At 55.7% G+C, this 16200-nt stretch overlaps 1 protein-coding gene and 1 long non-coding RNA gene across 4 annotated transcripts in view; one reads left to right on the top strand and one right to left on the bottom strand.

Annotated features, from left to right (window-relative positions):
• The window catches only part of LOC146396225 (uncharacterized), a 26265-nt gene extending 12970 nt beyond the window's left edge, over nt 1–13295 (bottom strand). Inside the window, exon 1 of one of the 3 annotated variants that reach the window (XR_014829159.1) lies at nt 13050–13295. This is a non-coding gene — a long non-coding RNA (uncharacterized LOC146396225). The remainder of the gene's footprint in view (nt 1–13049) is intronic. The other 2 variants (XR_014829161.1, XR_014829160.1) reach the window with 2 other exon arrangements.
• On the top strand, nt 12320–16200 carry GBX2 (gastrulation brain homeobox 2). The gene is made up of 2 exons (XM_003133755.6): nt 12320–13270; nt 14271–16200. Exons 1-2 carry the CDS (start codon nt 12748–12750, stop codon nt 14792–14794), a joined length of 1047 nt encoding a protein of 348 aa, XP_003133803.1. The 5' UTR covers nt 12320–12747; the 3' UTR covers nt 14795–16200.

Below are 16200 nucleotides of genomic sequence, written 5' to 3'. Positions count from 1 at the left end.
TAAAAGAAGCCCAGCCAGAGGACTGCAGTATTGAAACTTATTTTCATGGCGTCCTGCAGGTGGCGCCATAAGCAAACGGTCTTACCCGGCCCACCAACAGGGCTCTCCCCAGAATTAAAAGGGAAGAAAATAAGGTTTTAGCTCACAAGATAAAGGGGAGGAGAGTATAGGAAAACTATAGAATCGTGGCATATCATATAGAATTGTGCTGCTATAATTTCTAAAATCCGTAATTAAAATATTGATTATGGCATTGCCTGCTTCCTTTGTATCAAATAGGCGCACTTTACAGGCAATGTGTTTATAAATAAATGTAATTTTAAGTTGACTCTTTTATGACGCCATAATGACAGCCCAATCCTCATTTGTGTGTTAAACGTGTTCTTTAACAAAATTATACATTTGCCACTGCAATGTGACTAGCTGGGTTTTCAGCCTTCATCTAATCTTCCAGAATGGGTATGTCTGCAGTCCTAACACTCTGCTTAATCACTCCAATAAAAAGAGTAGATTTCTTTGTAATGCAATTTGTAAGCAATAAACATGATTGAGAATGCAGTATTTGCTGTCGACTATGTTTAATGCAGGGTTTTAATTCGGTGTGTAATTATTCATTTGGTAGGCACTTTTCCCATTCACACATCTTTTCCTTACTCTGAAGAAAGTTGGTAAGTTGGGAAAACATTGGGGAAATAGGATTTCCTTATACTTGGTGCAAGCTGGAGTTTGATGCAGATGTTATGGAAAGAGAACAATTTTTTTTTATCTGCTAAAAACAGGAGGTCACATTAATTCCTAGTACAGACACATAAAAATGTGATTATGGGTTCTAAACAGAACGCAGTAGGCTCCTAGTTAACACAATGAGATTTCTAGGAAGTGATGCATAAATTCTTCAAAAATGACACATTTCTCACGTTTCATTCCAATTAAATTACTGAGGCAGCTAACAGCGATGAGCACAAAGTACGGGGGTAAAATGAGGGTTTTCTTCTTGTAACTGTATCTCTGTGAAAGTCTATTTTTATGAGAAGCAGTTAATATTAAGCTATTATTTTTCAACGACGCTGGAAGGGATACCTGGCGCCTTTCTTGCCGAGCTTTCCCCGGAAGAGTCTGCTCCTTTGTTTCTTGGATTTGCTAATAAGACAATTGCTCCGCAGGCTACGGCCCCCACCCGGGCCTCTGGAGTGACAGGGGCCAGCCCAAAAGAGTCCCAGGTGTCAGTCCACAGGGTCGGGCCCAATAGCTGCGGCCGCATGACTCAATACGCCCAGAGCTCCACTTATAACTGCGGGGCCCGGAGCCGAGGACGCGGGGACTGCACCCCCCCCGTGCTCCGCGAACGCGCGGGGCCGAGTCTCCCCCTTCCCCGCGCGCGAGCCGGGCCCAAGTCTCCAGACCTGAGCACCCGGCGCCCACGCGGGGGGTTCTCCGCCTAGCCAGGCGGGGGTGGGGGGTTTTCGGGGCGCCGGGAGGCAACCCACGGAGCCCCCGTGGGACGAGCATGGGGGGGCGTGGGGGTCCAGCGCTGCTCTTGGGGTCATGGGGCTCAGGGCCGCTCCCCAGCAAAGGCCAGAGGGGAAGGGGGGGGCCGCCCGGGGCGTGGGGGGGGGGCGCGGGGAGCGGGAGGGGGCGTCGGAAGACAAAAGGACGTGAAGCTTTAAATTCAAAAAGATGTTTTTGAAAGCCTCGTCCTGGGGTTTGAAAGGCGCACGGAGGACAGCGGCAGAGCGATCCCAATCAGAAATGCGATTTGAAGTCCTAATGAACTTGATTGCGTGAACATTTATAATCCCCCATGGCCCTAAATGAAATCAGATATAATCAGAAGATACAGGGAAGGGAGTGTTTACAGCCGACGCCGGGCGGCTGCGGGACGGGGAGATGCGGCCTCGGTATTGATGTCGAAAATGATGGATAACGCGGGAATGGCAAATATACTATTTGTCTAATGGCTCGGCAATTAAATTCCCCTGTAAATGACCCATGCCTCATTTCATCCTAATCTATGGAATTTTGATTGAATTCGTCAGCTCTAATTGAAAAATACTGCACTTTAATGTCTGCATTGCAGTTTCAGGACGAGAGTGGTTTTAATGAGACAGTGCCCCCCTGACCCGGGAATATTTGAGACTTTTATTCGGAATTTAAAGCCAGAAGATTGCTCAACTGAGCGCTGCGATTTCCTCCCCTATATCCACGTCCATCTATCTCCAGACACAATTTAATAAACGCACTTGGGGATAAATGCTCCCCAAACCCTCGCGCCTGTGTGGCACCCAAGGGGCGCCCCCTACCGGGGATTAGAGCGGGCTGGGGCTCTGGGTGGTGCAGTGGAGGGTCAGCGGAGGGGCCTGTCCCCTCCCCTGTCCGGGTGCCCCGACCCCGCCCCTCCGGCCCCAGGCCCTGTGACTGACCGCGGCCGGCGACTTCCTGGACCAAATCCAGGCGTCCCCCCTGGAGGAGGCGGCCTAGCCGCCTGCGACCCGCGCACAGCGGGAAATGAGGCCAACCCCCGACGCGCTTTATATGCAAATGACAAGGGGAAGCCATCCCTAAGAAATTAGCTACTTGCCGAAGCATATTTACTAGATTGAAATGAATTAAAGAGAAACATTTTAAGTCGTACAAACGAGATAATTGGGCCACATTAAAACTGGAGATGTCTGCTCCTTTCCAGAAAAAAAAGAAAAAAAAAAAAACACAACAAAAAACGGGGGTGGAGGTAAAAGCGCCCCCCGCACCGGAAACGAGAAGACTGGGCCCCTGCTGCTCAGAGACCGGAAGCCCAAGAGGCTAGGGAACAGCCCGGGCGGCGTCCCTGACCCCGCTCCCCTCCCGCCCAGGCCCGGGCAGCCCCGCTCTCCTGCTCCGAGGGGCCGATTCCGACCGCGGCCCGCAGGGGGCGCGCTCGAGCTAGGGTCCTGCGGCGAGAGCCGAGTGGAGCAGCGGAGAGAGGGCGGCTCAGCTCCGAGTCTTTGGCAGGCAGCTCGCGTCCCGTTTCCTAGCATCGTCCACCCCCAGGGTCCCCGCGGTGTTCAAAACTCCAGGGGTGGGATTGGGATGGGGGCTCTGGGGGGAAAAGCAAAAGGCCAAAGTGTTCGGATTCCACCCCCTCCCCCAAAAGGGAGCTTGTATTTGAGCTTGCTCGTTTAGCACAGAAACGGAGTTAACAGAGCTTTCATTTAAAATAAAATAATCCAAAATGACAGAAGTCATCTCCCTGGGAAGGCAGTGCCTAGCGCCCTTCTAAGCTGAACTTGGTGATGAAAGCCGACTGCGGAGGGATGCTCCCAGGCCCAGGAACTGTCTCAGCCTCGGTTTGCGCAAAGGCGATGACGCTGTGCAGACCCAGGGGTGGCGCTTCGGAACCTCTCTTCGCAAGGGAGGCATGGAGTGTTGTTAAATACTGGACCGCATCCATTGGCGGCTTGCACTTTGTCTTGAAACGCCCGAGAGTCTTGAGATCAGAGGCCGCCTCAAATTGGTATTGTCACTCTCCGCGCACAGGCTTGCGCCTCCGGCTGCCCCGCGTCCGCCCAGCACTCTGCCACTCTCCAGGGCTGGTAGGCCTGCTTGCAGTTTAGATGCCCTCCTGAGCCTCGGCGCCCTGCCCCCCGCGTGCTGTGCAGTCTGGTTCAGTCCCTAGGACTACCCCCTGGACATAAGCCTTATATTAGTTATCTGCGTTTTAAAGACCAGTCAGACCACTGGTGAGCCAGCATTCCAGTCCATTACTCAGGTGGAAGAGCAGAGGCCGGGCCAAGCTCAGTGGTGCGCCCAGGCCCCTCAGGCCCCGATGTCAGAAGGTATCTTATCCCTTGTACTTCTAGGCCCGGCTTGACTCAAAGAGCCAAGAGAGCTCTACTTGGATTGTAAGTGGGTTTTCTATGATCAAGTTCAAAATCTGATCTCATTTCTTTTCTTTCTTTCTTTCTTTCGTTTTGGCGGCGCCTAGGACATACAGAAGTTCCCGGGCCAGGGATAGAACCCGAGCCACAGCAGCGAAAACCCCGGATCTTTAACCGCTAAGCCACCAGGGAACTCCTGATCGTATTTCTTAAGATGCCTTGTGCAATTATGGAGGTCTGATACCAACCCCCCCCCTTTTGTGACAAAGCCTTCTCTTGTAGCCCAGATGTTTATGGTGAAAATAAATCGGGACTTTTTCCTGTGCAATTGTCGACCTGAAAAAGAAAGACGTCTTGGCCTTTCTCATGCCCCAGGAGAGCCGCCTTCCTTCGGTCCCCTGCCACCGCAGAGCCCAAACAAGTCATAAAGCAGGTGCCATTCTACGCATGGCCCATAGGGGGCGCTCTATATCCCTGAGCGCCGCGCACACCCAACATGCTTTTAAGGCTAATGTATTTGAAATTGCGAAGCCTTAAAGGAAACAGTTTCCTGTCATTCTCTTATTAATTTATTAAATATATGGTACTTATTTGACTTCTGTTTACAAATATTAGGTCACTGGGTTAAATGACTAAAATGAAAATGTCTGTAATATTTGGCTTCCACAATAAAGTAGTCATTTTCTTTACATTGTAAAGAATACATTTCCAAATAACTTACAATATCCTGCATGAACTGACTTTTAAAGGCTAGGGGTTAGAATAAAGCTGAACTTTAAGAAGCCCGTCATCTCCAAAGTTTTCTGGGGATTTTTGGGTTTTTTGTTTGCAGTTTCAGTGGGTCTGAGAGAAACTTGAGGACAAAAGGAAAATTATAACTGAGAGATAAGGCGGCTTCACATGCTCAGGAAGAGGCCCACTCGCCAGGCGTTGGCCTCTGCTCTGCTATGGGGTCTGTGACTCTCCAGGATGGTTGCTCTGCTGTGGCCTGGTCAGAACAGGCAAGAGTCACCCATGGGAGCCTCCAGAAGCAGCCCCCAGTTCATCTTCTTGGTGGCAATGGCAGTGTCCCCTGCAGGTGGCAGCCCCCTCAGTACTGCCCTCCTGGGTATATGGGAGGGAAGGACCTGCAAGAATAACTGCCCTTCACAGGGGTCGTTTTAAAGTCATTGTGTAGAATAAATACTAGATAGCAAGGCACGAACAGCCTTCCTTAAACACTGTTCATTGCTCAAAAACAAAACACAACAGTCTTTCAACAAACCCGCACTGGCAAGGGGCAACAGGCCCCAAGCAAAATGTTTTCATTTCCTACAAAACCCAGAAAGGTCCCCTAAGGAGGTGTGGGGACAGCAACCTGACGTTTTCTGCCTTTTCCCCCCACTGTGTCTCAAAGAACTCCGCTCCTCATCTGCTCATTTTCCTGTCTGGTCTACACAGGCTCCAGCCCGTTGGTCCCTAAATGAAAACACATTCGCGGGTCTCAGAGTCCGCCCTCCACCCTGCTCCTGGTACCTTCTTTCTCCAAAGTCTGGGGACTTCAGGCCGGACCCTCTTGGGAGATAAAACTGTTGCTAACAAAGGTAGGCAAATGGAGCCTTCTGTATTTTTTCATATGACAAATGTGGGGAACTCTGGAACTTCTCTTTCAGAGGGCTAGGAGATTACCATTCCCAATGATTCATTTCTGCAATTGCCACCAAGAGGGGTTTATACTGGGGGCAGGGGGCTGAGCCTAGAGATTCGTTTCAGACCTAAAAACCAGCATTCGCTCCTTCCCCTACCACTCCAGCCTGCTCAGGGGTCAGCGATGAGCAGCGTGGGTGTGCCTGTTGAACCAGGCAGCAGTTTGGTGGTCTGGCAAACACAGATGCCCACTTACATGTGGGGCCTCACTGAAGGAAGCTGACTCACCCGCTAGGGGCCCAGGACCTACCCCCACCCTCAGGTCTGTGAGCAAAGGAGCCCGGCAGGTGAGGCTCAAAGAGTCTGCTGGGGTGGGGAGGGGGGCTTGCGTCCTGCGGCCAGACTCTACTGACTGGCTCTGGTTCCGTCTCATTGGCTCTGGTTCTTGGTGGCTTTCAAGCCACTCAAACAAGAGTCAAAGATCGGAACTGGAATTTTCCTCCAATATGGAACGGGTCCACCCCAGTGGTTTATGGGTAAGCCCTCTTCTGTTCCCTGGGTGCCCTATGGTGAGTGAGGTGTGCCCGTTTACTTTTCCAGGGGGGCTTTGGCTTCTATTGTCATCTCCAGGTACTGGCTGGTTATGACAGAATGGCTCTCTCCCCACCCCCATCAGCCCACACCCTCTGCTATGGAAATATCTGTCATTTAAGGCAGCCCTCCCCCCAACAACACACACACCAAGGAGCTTTCCCTGAGTCAGAGCTGTCCTCTGGGGAAACCTCGTGAATCTGGGCCGGTCAGTCAGACAGAACTACCCTGAGGTTCCCAGAGGAGCTTATTGATAAGCAAAGTTTTTGCAACGACCTTTCCCCCCAGAAATCCACAAGAGGGGTTCCTTTGGAGGCACAGGGCCCATCCCAATTCTCCCTCCCATTTAGCCAGCATCTCTCCCCTTGCTTGACATCCAGTGCCCTGCCCCGTCGGGGACATCCTTTCTGGGTCACGGTTTCTTAATTGGAGAGGGCAGCAAGCACAGGAAAGGCAGGCTCTGCTTTGCAAGAGTCTCTGGAGAAAGGAGAAATGGATTTGGGCCCGGGAGCAGGCGCAGCTTTTTCATTCCATCTCTGTAGAGATTGAAGTCCCAGCGGTGCCCCTGATGTGGTGGCCATTGAGCCAAACTCTCCCTGGCTGCTTCCAGTGAGGTTCCCAAAGGGTTAAATGGATGAACTCTAGGTAAACCTCCTCCACTTTAAAAGACAACACCCTGCAGGGGGTCCGGGCGTGGAGGGGTGACAGCTGGGGCCGGGGGTTGGGAGGCCCGGGGAGTCCCAAGAGGCTACCGTCGAGACCCTGGGCCGGCTCTCCCCAGTCACACGCTCTCCTCCCAGAGCTGGGAGCTGGGAGCTCGGAGGGCGCGCTGCTGAGCCCCTGCCCTTGGCCGCTTCCTGCTTCAGCATCCACAGGACGCCCGCTGTGTCCTGCCCCGGACCCTCACGACGTGTCCGCGGCCTTCCAGGACCAGGCGGGCGCGATGGGACGGGGGACAGTAGCTGACTCCGGCAGGAGGGTTGCAACCGGCACGGCGGCTCCCAAGGCCCCGGCTCGGCGCCCTCCCTCACCCCTCGGTGCCCTCGGCCTGCCTCCTGGGCCGCCGGGCCGTTTACGCGGCCCCGGGATTAGCATCTCTGTGAAGTCCCGCAAACAATACCCGCTGTGCGGGGAGATGAAAGTCGGGAGCCGGTGGCGGGGCGCGATTGAAGTCCCCAAAAGGTGGGGCCGCGGGGATCCAAGGGGCAGATGCGTGGAGATAAAGGCAGGTGAGCAGGGCCGCGCGGCCTGCGCCTCCCTCCCCAGCGGCCCCGGCCTGGGGTTCGCGCACCCGCCTCCGCGACGCGCGGTCCGCATCAGCCCCGCGGGACCGAAGCGGACGCTTCTCCCACAGCAGCGGGACCCGGCTCATCCGCGGCCCCTGCCTCCACCCCGACTGGCTCCCGACCCGGCCTCCGCCTGAGGCTCCTTCCTCCCAGCCTGGGAACCCCGGGGCGGGAGAGCTTAGTCCCCGCCGAGCATCCGCTTGGCTCGGACTGGGTACTCCCAGAGAGATGCGCTGTGAGCGCGGGCGCAGGGCTTCCAGGGCGTCTGGAGAGCCAATCCCCCAGTGGCCTTGAACTCCCCACTCCAATCTTTAGAGTATTCCTAAAAGCTATTTCTATTCCTAGGACCCCTGCCCACCCCGCTGGATGCCTTGGCCCTCGCTCCGGAGCCGAGGCCAGCGTGGGGTTCAGGGGAATCTCAGGCTCCCCGCGCTCGCAGTGGGCGCCTGGGTGCGCCTTCGGCGCGTCCATGCCTGCAGTTCCGGGGCTCCCGAGCTGTGCAGGACCCCCCACACACACACCCCGACCCTGGCCTCCGGGTGCCACCAGGGCTGGGCTGGCAGGACACGCGGTTGTGGCTCCGCTCGTTCCTCGGCGCTGGGGTGCGGAGGGTGGTGCAGGTGTGAGGGTCACGTTTTCCCCGCCTGTAGGCCTGCGAGAAATAATTTCCAAGTCCTCCAAGAAAATGCAAAAAAAAAAAAAAAAAAGTCTCCTCTTTACATTTCTGGTTTGCGGTTTTGTTTCTGCTATTTTAAGGGTGGGGGACAAAAAAAAAAAAAAACTTTCTACATAAGAATGTCGCAGCATACACTGGCCTGCAAAGTGTTTCTTCTTGCGGGCGCTTTAGAAAAACCCCCTGTCCTGCTTTCTGCACAGCCAAGGAGCAGAATAATGAAACCAAAGACTTTTATTTTATAAACCACTTGATCTTTGCTTGGGAAACTCTATTAATTGAATGGGTTTGCCTTTTTTGCCAGTCCCCTTTATCATTATTTATGGGCTTTAAATTGTTTAAAGTTCCCTTGACGTTCAATTTACAAGTTTGGGGACTTTTTTTGTTCTGCCTTTTGTCCTGGAGAAAGACATCGTGTTGGAAGTGCTTTGAAAAGCCAAACATGAGAGGTTGGCAATGAAAGGCAAACGGGTGAGATCCCTTTTAATTCCGTCCTGTTGGTGAATGGCTCTTTTACATAATTGCAGGAGCTATTTCAAAGCCAGCCAAGGGCTGACTTCACTTAGAACCACATGGAGTCTATTTTGGGCTTTCAGATTAAAAAAAAAAAAAAAAAAAAAAAAAAAGCTGAATAAAATAGTTAAAAAAGATGAGGCTTCAATGCTTTCTGCTACTTGCAAATTGGTGTGTCTGATGGGGAATTTTACACAAGCACCCCTTTGTAAGTGCGTCTTGGGTTTGGGAGGGACTGTTCTGGGTTAGCTGGGTGTGAATCCCAATTGCCCTTCCATAAATAAAACCCATCCCAAGCTATTTCCCAACTATTGCCAGGAGCAAGAGCTGCGGCAATGACCGAATGATCAGGCCACTCAAAGTCCCTATAAATAAAAACAACATGGTTACCCGAGAAACCAGCCTTTAGCCTGGAACTGGGCAGCCGGCGGGAGTGATCGGCCTGCTAAGCCCGCGGGTTTCTCTGCACCCACGGAGACCTGAGGCTCCCAGGCTGCTTTCTCTCCATGACCACCCCCCCAGTCACCTCGACCCTGGCAGCAGCGTGGATGTGGACGGTTCGTGGCGCTTCCTCCTCCGGGCTGGACTCGGCAGGCCAATGCAAGTTTGCTGCATGAATATTCATTTACTTGTGCATTCAGCATTTTACACTCAGCCGCCATACACCTGCGTGCAAAAGCTGACTGGGACAGCCCCAAAGCGTGGCGACAACTTAATTACCATTGCATTTACTGACATCTGATGTTTCAAGTGGCCTCACATGATCTTGACACCAGCTTGGCACCGCCTAAGGAAAGTGTCCAGGGGTTGGGCCAACCTCATCCCCGGGCGTGGTTCCTCAGAGGAAAAAGTTGCAAGAAGTTAACTGGAGTTGCAAAACCGAGATGGCCCTTCGGGTACTCCTTCACTCCTCTTCAGCCGAGGGAGCAGAGACAGAAGGAACTCAAAGCAAAGTTGTGAAGGTCTGTGCGGGCTGGTTTTCCTGCACAGCTGAAATCACCCAAGGACTCTGCAGGTTGAGGCAGTTCCGAGCTAAGCAGGTGGGAATCCAAAGGTGAATAAGCCATGTACCTGTCTCCCACTGCCCAGAAATCTCTCCGAGGAGCAGAGGGGAAACTCTAAAGGTTTTTAGGATCCACTGTCCCCATGCTCTGCTTTGCAGGTAGCCGAAGTGCCCCGAATGGATCTTGTTAATCACGGCGAAATACAAGGATTCTTTTATGACACGAACAGTCGTTTTCTAAGCAGTTAAGCACTAGATGAGGAAATATTACTGCATGGCATTCGAGAAAAAGCACACAAGTAAATAAAATTCATATTGATGAGAATTCTCTGAACTCACTAATAAAAGAAGATTAGGACTATAACCCCTGGAGTCAATACTTTTCATGGCAATTTATGGATGCAAATAATATGCTATCAAATTATTTCAAGTGTAGCTATAATTCAATGGACTTAAATCTTCTTGCTGAACTTAAAAGGTGGAATTATCACCAAAATAATCAAAGGAACCTCTGTCTCTCGGAGGGTAATCAGAGACCGGAAGTCCCTAGAACACTATTTTTACGCCAAAATAACAAAGTGCGTGGCAAATCTGCCTAGGTAAAATAAGTAACAGCTTACACAGACATGCCAGTCTCTGGCAGTGAAAGAACCCGGCTGGATCAATGTAAATCAAGCAAGGAGTTGAGTGCTTTTTCTTAGTATTCAAAAAACAAGGTAACCGCGCCCAGGACGGTGAGGCTGTAACTATCCCATAATGAGGGAGTATTTATTATGCTCGTAAAGAAATCAGCCCTTTGCCCTGGGCTTCGATTTTTTTTTTTTCTTTTCCCTTTCTTCTTTTCCTTCTCTGGTATGAGTGGGAAAAGAGGGAGAGCGCTTGGAGAGAGCTTCGAGAGCCCACAGACACCAGAACCTTCCCTATGGGTCCCAAAGGGAATTCATGTCCCCTCACACCGCCTAAGCCACCTCCGGGTCTGGGCGTGAAGGGAGCAGAGGCAATACTGTCAGCGTCCTAATGAATTCCTTTCAAACCGCCTGCTGCCGAGCCATCTATTACTGCGGCCTGGAGTGGGGGAACGCGCTGGAGACGTCTTTGTCCGGGTGGTGGCGGGGCGGGGGGGAGCGGGGGAGCAGGAGGAGGAGGGAGGCTGGCGGCGGGGCCAGCGAGTTTTCTCAGCACTCTGGGGCGCCGAGGGTGCACCCTCCCCTCGCTCCTCCAGGGCCCGCTGGGTGGTCAGTGGGTCCCCGGCTGGACTCCCGGCTGAGGAGGTGGTCCAGGATGAAGACGTGCCCCAGGGACCTTCGGGTGAAAGCAAGAGAAAGAAGAAGAGCGAGAGAGAGAAGAGCTTCAAAGAATCGGGTCGATAAATTCATAAAGATCGATTTATCTTTATCTCCCAATTAAATGTGCTTGTAAGTGATACATAACACACGTCCAACCCGGACCAACTCCCCAACCACTAGCTCCTTGGCGTGAGCTGATTTTTAATGGCCGGCCTAACAATGCCCTTCTCTCCTCTCCTCCCCAGCCCGGTGCTCGTCCGCCGTTCCGCGCGAAGGTCTAGACCCGGGAAGTTGGAGCTGAGGCCCTCGAGGGGCGTGGATACCCCGCGCGCGCTGGCGCGCTTGGCACGGTCTGCCCTTACCACGAAATGATGCCATTTTAAACAGGGAACACAAGAGCTCAAAGTTTTTGTTTCTATCATGGTGAAGGGGATAAGAACATTCTCAGCATAGACCCCTCCCCGCCAATTCCCTTGCCCCCCAATTCTGGGTTTTTACCATTGCCGAGACAGGGGAAACATCTTGAGGGAATCGGCTCCATCCTGCCGTAGGCAAAGGGGAACCGCGCGCCCTCGAGTCCTCGCGCTGGAAACCGGGCGGCGGCGCCAGGGTGAGCGCTCCCTCGGTTCTCAACGTGCTTAATTAGCGCCTATTTACAAAACGCAGCTTTTATTTGAGCAAACATCATAAAGCTTTCATCAGGATAATCTCACGTTATACAATCTGGAGGCACAGCAACTCCCCCCTTCCTCCCCGAGGATGGAGCAGATAAAAGACTCGCTTTATTATCATAATTATCGTGGCTGTTATTTTGGTGCGCGCAGGCAAAGTGTGTAAATAGGTGTGATGATTAAGAATGTCATGAAAAATGAGAAGGGATAGCTCACGGGAGGGCCCAGCTCGGGATGGGAGAACCAGCAGCCTCCCCGCGCCGCCGGTAAGGCGGCGGCGCAGGGAGCAACCCCGGTGGGTTTCCCGCGGCAGCCAGGGACTGCTAGCTCCCGGCCGGCGCCCTAGGGGCAGATCTGCGAGGGCAGGATCTTGCCCCCAACTCCAGGAACCTCGCCTGGACCCCAAGCGCAGCAGCAGCACCCAGCTGTAGGGTGAACCGCCAGTAGGCTTTTTCCAGCGCCTGTATAAAAGAAATAAAATGCCCGCGCTTTGGCCGAGGCTGGCGCTAGTCCCGAAATGTGCCCTTGGAGGCGGCCTCGATGAGGCTGGCGAGCCCTGAGTTTCGAGCCCTGGAGGTGCAAACCGCCCCTTTCAAGTTTGCGCGGCGCTGGTCAGGCGCACCAGCTCCAGCTCTCAGGCCCGCGCGCCGCGCTGGTGGCGCCCACAGTCAGCTAGCGGCCAGCCGGGGTGGAAGGGGCGGAGCCCCGCTTTCGCCCCGCCTCCCCCTGGAGCGGCCAATAGGCGGCGGCTCCCGAGCCCACGTGAGAGGAGCCTGGCCCGGCAGCAGGCAAAATGTGAATGAGAAAGAGGAGCGCGATTTAAAGGTGCTGGCTGCGCCCGCGGAAGACAAGTGCGCCAGCTTCGCGCCCTCCCCGGAGGCGGGTGGGAGGCAACCGACAGCCGGACGGACAGACGGACGCACCGACAGCTGAGAGCCGGGCTCTAGGGCCCTGGACGCGCCGCGCGCGGGCTCCGACGGGCAAACGGCGGGCAGCGGCTCCGACGAGCCCACGGGGCCCGGGCGCCCACTCCGCTCCGGGGCGCACGGCCTCACCCCGTGCATCGCCCGCGTCCGCCCCCGCCGGGCATGCAGCGGGCCCAGGACTGAGGGGCATCTGCTCTCCAGGTCCCAGTCGGTCCCTGCCCGGTGCGCCCGGCTGTGCTCCCGGCACCCGGCGGGCTTCCCGGTGGCGGCGCGGCGCAGGGACTTTTCGCCTCTCGCGGGCCTCTCCCGAGCGCGTCTATGAGCGCAGCGTTCCCGCCGTCGCTGATGATGATGCAGCGCCCGCTGGGGAGTAGTACCGCCTTCAGCATAGACTCGCTGATCGGCAGCCCGCCGCAGCCCAGCCCCGGCCATTTCGTCTACACCGGCTACCCCATGTTCATGCCCTACCGGCCGGTGGTGCTGCCGCCGCCGCCGCCGCCGCCTCCCGCGCTGCCCCAGGCCGCGCTGCAGCCCGCGCTGCCGCCCGCGCACCCCCACCACCAGATCCCCAGCCTGCCCACCGGCTTCTGCTCCAGCTTGGCGCAGGGCATGGCGCTCACCTCCACGCTCATGGCCACGCTGCCCGGCGGTTTCTCCGCGTCTCCTCAGCACCAGGAGGCGGCGGGCGCCCGCAAGTTCGCGCCACAGCCGCTGCCCGGTGGCGGCAACTTCGACAAGGCGGAGGCGCTGCAAGCCGACGCGGAGGACGGCAAAGGCTTCTTGGCCAAGGAGGGCTCGCTGCTTGCCTTCTCCGCGGCCGAGGCAGTGCAGGCGTCACTTGGTGAGTCGGCGGCGCGCGCCACCCCGGCGCGGGGGCGGGAGGGGGCGGGGGCGCGCCCGCTCAGTGTTCCCGAGGGGCAGAGGGGGCGAGGCCGAGCCCCTGCCCGACCCTCACCCGGGCTACCCCGGCCTGAGGAGCGGGAAGATGCAGCCGAGCTGCGCCACGAGGCCTCCGGGGGGGCATTTAGAGGCAGGCAACAAGCGGGGGAGGGCATTTCGCGCCCCCGGCCAGCTGCTGCACTTTGCGGCAAATCTGTCTGCCGGCGAGTTTGGCCGAGTCTTGCACCCTCCCCGCCCCGAGCTGTGGCCTGGGGTCCCGGGTAGGTTTCTGCCTTAAAGGGAGGCGGGTTGGGTTGCGCATCTCTGCAGTGCGTGGGCCCAGGGGCGCCCAGACCTATGAGACCCCTTTCCCCGGCTTGCGACTTGTCTGGGGGAATCGGATTCCTAGGAGGCTGTGCGTCCGCGTGTGCGTGCTGGGGCGTCTGCCGGGAACTTTTCTTTGGGCTACAGAACTTCCCTTTGACCAATACCATCTGTCTCAAAGAAGACACGATCTGGGATCTGCCCCTCCCTCCGGCCCCACTCTGGCTGCGATGCCACTGAGGTTCAGCGAATTTTCACTGCTGAGGTGTATGTGTGTGGTGAGGCAGCACCCTCACCCGCCCCCCATCCCGGGGACAAAGGGGACGCTCTCTCGGGCCTCGGGCCTCCCGTGCCTTCTGCCTTAAGCTGCGGGAGGCTGGAAGGGTGCAGCGGAGGCCCGGCGGCCCCTTGAGTGATGGTTCTGGGCAAAGGGCCGTCGCCGGTACTGTCTCTTCCTCTCCCTTGAGCTTTCTCACGCCCCCTCCCCTTCTCCACCCCTCAAAGGCCAGGAAATCACAATGTGTTAATGTCGTAGGGAGACAGTCCGCTGAGGGAGGGAGAGGCCGGGGTGGCGGCGGGCAGGGAAAGGCCGGCCAGTGTGCGAAACGCAATAAAACGCCGTTTGGTTTTGCTTTCAGTCGGGGCTGTCAGAGGGCAGGGGAAAGACGAGTCAAAGGTGGAAGACGACCCGAAGGGCAAGGAGGAGAGCTTCTCGCTGGAGAGCGATCTGGACTACAGCTCGGATGACAATCTGACTGGCCAGACTGCTCACAAGGAGGAAGACCCCGGCCACGCGCTGGAGGAGACCCCGCCGAGCGGCGGCGCCGCGGGCAGCACCACGTCCACGGGCAAGAACCGGCGGCGGCGGACTGCCTTCACCAGCGAGCAGCTTCTGGAGCTAGAGAAGGAGTTCCACTGCAAAAAGTACCTCTCGCTGACCGAGCGCTCGCAGATCGCTCACGCCCTCAAACTCAGCGAGGTGCAGGTGAAAATCTGGTTCCAGAACCGCCGGGCCAAATGGAAACGGGTGAAGGCTGGCAATGCCAACTCCAAGACAGGGGAGCCCTCCAGGAACCCCAAGATCGTCGTCCCCATCCCCGTCCATGTCAGCAGGTTCGCCATTAGAAGTCAGCATCAGCAGCTGGAGCAGGCCAGACCCTGAGGGCCCAGGGAAGGCCAGGACCAGCGTGCAGAAGCCACAGCGGCCGAGGGAACCCATGGTGGACTCCACCGTGTTTGAAGCAAAACTCACAGCCACCCCCCCCCCCCAGCTTTGGACATCCCAAGCAAATTGAGAGTATATTCATTAAACAGGCTTAAAAGACTGCTTTCGAAGGGGCTACCGTACACCTGAAGGCACACTAAATATTTATTATACTATCCTACTTTGTACATAGATATCTATATAGACTGGATCTCAGCTGCAGTATTTTGAAAGTTATAGAAACAAACTACTCAGTCACATCCTCTACCCACATTCCAGAAGAAAACAAAACCTCTGCTGTAACCTGCCACGCACCTTTCCATACTTTTCCAAAGGTAAACATGACGTGCAAGAACAAACACTGGGGTCTACACTTATTTTTTTGTTTGTTTGTTTCTAGTCTGGCATTTTTAGTTGACTGAAAAGCAGACGTTTTGGGGCAGCCTGGAAATTCGCTTTGCTTTGGTTTTGCCTGGCTTTCTTTGCCGAGGTTGCATCTCCTCTTTGGCCATGTCTGAAGCACGTCTCCGTTGTGTTTAATTTATTTCAATGTAGCTTATTTTCCTATAAGTTATGACATTAAAACAATCTCAGTCTTGTGAATAATAAAAAGGAGAGAGAGGGCGGGGGAAAGACCAGTTCTTGGGTCTCCTAAGTATGTCTTGGTAGGGAGGCCGAGGCAGCATGAGTCCAGGGGGCTGGTCTGAGACCAGGACTGGATAAACGTCCCCTGTCCAGGGCCTCCTCAAGCCGGCTGGCCATGAGCCACACAGCACTTTGAGCCGCCAGGTTTTAGATAGGAGGGCAAAAGCTCCAATTAGCTTATCCATTTGCGAAAACCGAATTCTCACTTTAGAAACCTAACGTCTTCCCCTCTGCTCAGACTAACCCGTACCGTGGAGGCCGGCAACCTTCGGCCAGAGGAGGAGGCGGGCGCCAGAGCAGGGCAAGTGAATGCGGGTGCTGGTGCCTTTGCACAAATCCCTGATTCTCTAAACCGACTGCAGCCGAGAGGGAACGCGTTTCCTTGCAAACAACCGAGGCCCGAAAAGAAGCGGGGCTTGCTCGCGGGGCAGGGCCGAGCGCCCATAAATCAGGCTCTGGGCGTGATCTTCCGACAGGAGCAGAAACCCTGCGAGCGGAGCTGGGCTTCCCGGCAGCGCTCAGCTCGGAGGCGGAGGCGGCCTGTAAGAGCCCGCCGGCCGGGCACCTCCCTCTCCGGGCGGGGTCGGAGGGGGGCGGGTCCCGACCACCGCCCCACCCCGAGGAGCGCCGGCCAGTTGGGGACGGGTCCGCGGGGGAAGGGGAGAGCGGAGAGCTGTGCATCCCCCGCGCCTCGGGTGGCGAGGGATGCGGCCAGCAGG

Source organism: Sus scrofa, chromosome 15, assembly GCF_054392235.1.
Source record: "Sus scrofa isolate SSC_HxYL_T2T_F1_AM1 chromosome 15, Sscrofa_HxYL_maternal_Yorkshire_Landrace_v2.0, whole genome shotgun sequence".
NCBI classification, from domain to species: domain Eukaryota; kingdom Metazoa; phylum Chordata; class Mammalia; order Artiodactyla; family Suidae; genus Sus; species Sus scrofa.
The sequence above is the reverse complement of the archived record's forward strand: the minus strand, read 5'-3'. Positions and strand labels throughout refer to the sequence as shown.